At 34.0% G+C, this 3,120-nt stretch overlaps 1 protein-coding gene across 4 annotated transcripts in view; it reads right to left on the reverse strand.

The window, feature by feature from the left end:
• LRBA (LPS responsive beige-like anchor protein) overlaps nt 1-3,120 on the reverse strand; it is a 736,826-nt gene that overhangs the window by 536,180 nt on the left and 197,526 nt on the right. For all 4 annotated transcript variants that reach the window (XM_023513466.1, XM_023513464.1, XM_023513465.1 and 1 more), the window contains one exon: nt 118-251. In XM_023513466.1, coding sequence (XP_023369234.1) covers nt 118-251 — 134 coding nt within the window. The remainder of the gene's footprint in view (nt 1-117; nt 252-3,120) is intronic.

Below are 3,120 nucleotides of genomic sequence, written 5' to 3' on the forward strand. Positions count from 1 at the left end.
TATGTAGCTGGCGCCTTAGCCGCTTGAGCCACAGGTGCCGAGCCTATCAAAAATCTTAAACTTTGGTAACATTAGATCCAAAAATGTTTTTGTAGAAATCACTGGTAATTATCTCACCTGGTGATTCTCCTCCCACATATGAAGCTTGAACTGAATCTACTGAAGAAACCACACTGACAGCATTGGTAGGTATACTTGTGGTAAGTGTGGAAGGTAAGACTGCTGATTTTTTTGTTGCAATGACGACACTTCTGTAATAAAAAAATAAAATAAAATAAAATAAAAAACAATCACTTGAGTTAATCACATGAACTTCTGAATTTTGTTCTTGTTTTTTGGTTTGGGATTTTTTTTGAGACAGAGTCTCACGTTGTCACCCTTGGTAAAATGCCAAGGCATCATGGCTCACAGCAACCTCAAACTCTTAGGTTCAAGCAATTCTCTTGCCTCAGCCTCCTAAGTAGCTGGCACTACAGGTGCCCATCACATGCCCAACTACTTTTAGAGACAAGGTCTTGTACATGCTCAGGCTAGTCTCAAACCCATGAGCTCAGGCAATCCACCCCACTCAGCCTCCCAATTGTTGGGATTACAGGCATGAGCCACCACACTTCGCCCAAATTTCTGAATTTTGAAATAGAAACTAGGTACCTAACTTACTCTGTTTGGGGTTTTGTTGTTATTGATTTTTTTTGTTTTTGTTTTCTGAAGATAGGATATTTTTCTGTAACCTGAACTGGAGTGCAGTGGCAGAATCATTGTTCATTACAGCCTTGAACTCCTGGACTGAAGCAATCCTCTTGCCTTAGACTCCCCTGTAGCTAGGATTATAAACACGCACCACTATGTCTGGAAATTTTATATTTGTATTTCTTATACAGATGGTGGTCTCACTATATTGTCCAGGCTAATCTCAAACTCCTAAACTTAAGGAATCCTCCCACCACAGCCACCCAAAGTACAGGGATTACAGGTATGAGCCCCCATACCCCACCCCTTATTTTCATTCATATCTCTATTTGGATGTACAATTTAGGATTTTCTCTTAACATGAAATCTGTATAATACTATTATATTTATCTGTATTTCGGTTTTTTAGAATGAGGACAATGTCCTATGGAAATAAAATAATCCATTTTAACATTGAAACATATTTACCACAGTATTTTTTTAAAGTTAGGATCATTTTTAATTATCTAACAAATAAAATATAGCCAAAAGTATGTAGAAAAATGTTATAGCACTCAAGTAGAAAAGTAACTTTTTCATAACTTCAGAGTTAAAGCAGAAAACTCAACATGTTTCCATAAGGATTTAAAAGCCTAAGTAATTGGAAATCATAAAATCTTAGAAATCTTATAAGGCCAAAAAATGCAGATATAAACAATTGGCTAACATGTATACTACCCAAGTTTTTCTTTTTTTTAAACCCTAAAGTCTATGTCCTTCAATAATATTGTACAGAAAAATAAAACACAGGAGGAATAAATACCAAATGTAAAAGTGTCAAATAATCAAAGTTGTTCATCTTGTGTATTATTCAAACACAGGTATTTATGATATGCCAGTTTCAATTAAAGTGTAATACTTTATACCAAAATAGTAACTAAAAGACCTTATTAAGCATAACTTAAAAGACATTTTTAATTGAAGTTATCGCCATAAACATTCAAACCCCAGTTAATGAGGTAAAGAGGACAGCTGATATATAATGCACTCCCACAGCAGTGCTTACTTTTAATTACCTGGTATTAACCATAAGCCTAAAGTCTTCAACATTCAATTTATTTAATCACATCTTTTGGTGACAATACTATAACAACAAGCTGCAAGTATTCCCTTAATAGCTTTATAGTATTCAATTTCTAAACAAAGTTACTTAGATACTTAATCCCAATAAACGCATTCAAAAGTAAAAATTATATAATTAAAATGTTTTAAAAATACATTCTTCTTGTCATTTCAAAATGAGACAGCACAAAGCAAAATAGGTTCCGTTTTACTTCAGTGCCTATCATGTGAGGGCAAACACTGTTGCCAATTAAATCAAGTTCTCTTGTGCTAGGCATAGCTTATTCAATGTACTTGGCGGTACTGGTGTCACATCATTATAAGGGTGACTGCCAATGTTAACTATACACTAAAAAATAGAAGCAACAGCCACCTGAGCCCCTAATCCAAAATGGTGTGCTTAAATCATGGCAGCTTATATCAGATGAAGATTACTGACTCACAGAAGAGTAAATATGACCTGTATGTGTGTGTGTATACACATGTGTGCTGGTGGTATATTCAAAAAAAACCAATACAAAATGTAATTTGTGTATTCCCTACCAGAGAAAGACATTTACAGACCTATTGCTTTGCAAAGCTTTTCTTAAGCAATAGGTCTGTAAATCCTCTAGCATCCTATTTGTTTGCTGGGAAGAAGAGAATGTACTTTCACCTTTATACACAAAAGAAAGAACCAGCAAAATCTAATTTATTTACTGATAGGAGGAACAGAAAATAATATTCTGAAAAGTGAAACTGGTTTTTCTATAGTCAAAATTTAAGACATATACCTACCTACCCTATGACCCAACAATTCCACTCCTAGGAATTTCCCAGAGAAAACCAATGTCCACCAAAAAAAAAAATATATATCTGTGCAATAATGTTCATAGAGACTTTATCAATAATAGCCCCAAACTGGAAACAGCAAATGTTCTTTATGCAGGAAAATATTTTTTTAAATAGTAATATGCCTATTGCAATAAATATTATTCAGCAATAAAATGAAACAAGCTACTGATAAATAACACAGATGAATCACAAAAGAATTATGGTGAATGAATGAAGCCTTATAGTAAAAGAACACATGCTTTGGGTTACTTTTTACATGAAGTCCTAGAACAAGCAGAACTAATCTATGGTAGAAAAAAAATCAGAATAATAGCTGAATGGGGACAGAGAGTGGCTGGGAAGGGGAAATTTTCTAGGCTGATGATATTTTGATAAGGACTTTGTATTATACAAGTGTAAAATTTGTCAAACCTAATCAAATGGTATGCTTAAGACTTGTCTCTTTCATGCTATGTAACTTTTACCTTAAAAAACTATATTTCTGGCTCGGCGCCT

The sequence above is a fragment of the Otolemur garnettii genome, unplaced genomic scaffold (genome assembly GCF_000181295.1).
Source record: "Otolemur garnettii isolate 467f Iridium unplaced genomic scaffold, OtoGar3 scaffold00041, whole genome shotgun sequence".
NCBI lineage: Eukaryota > Metazoa > Chordata > Mammalia > Primates > Galagidae > Otolemur > Otolemur garnettii.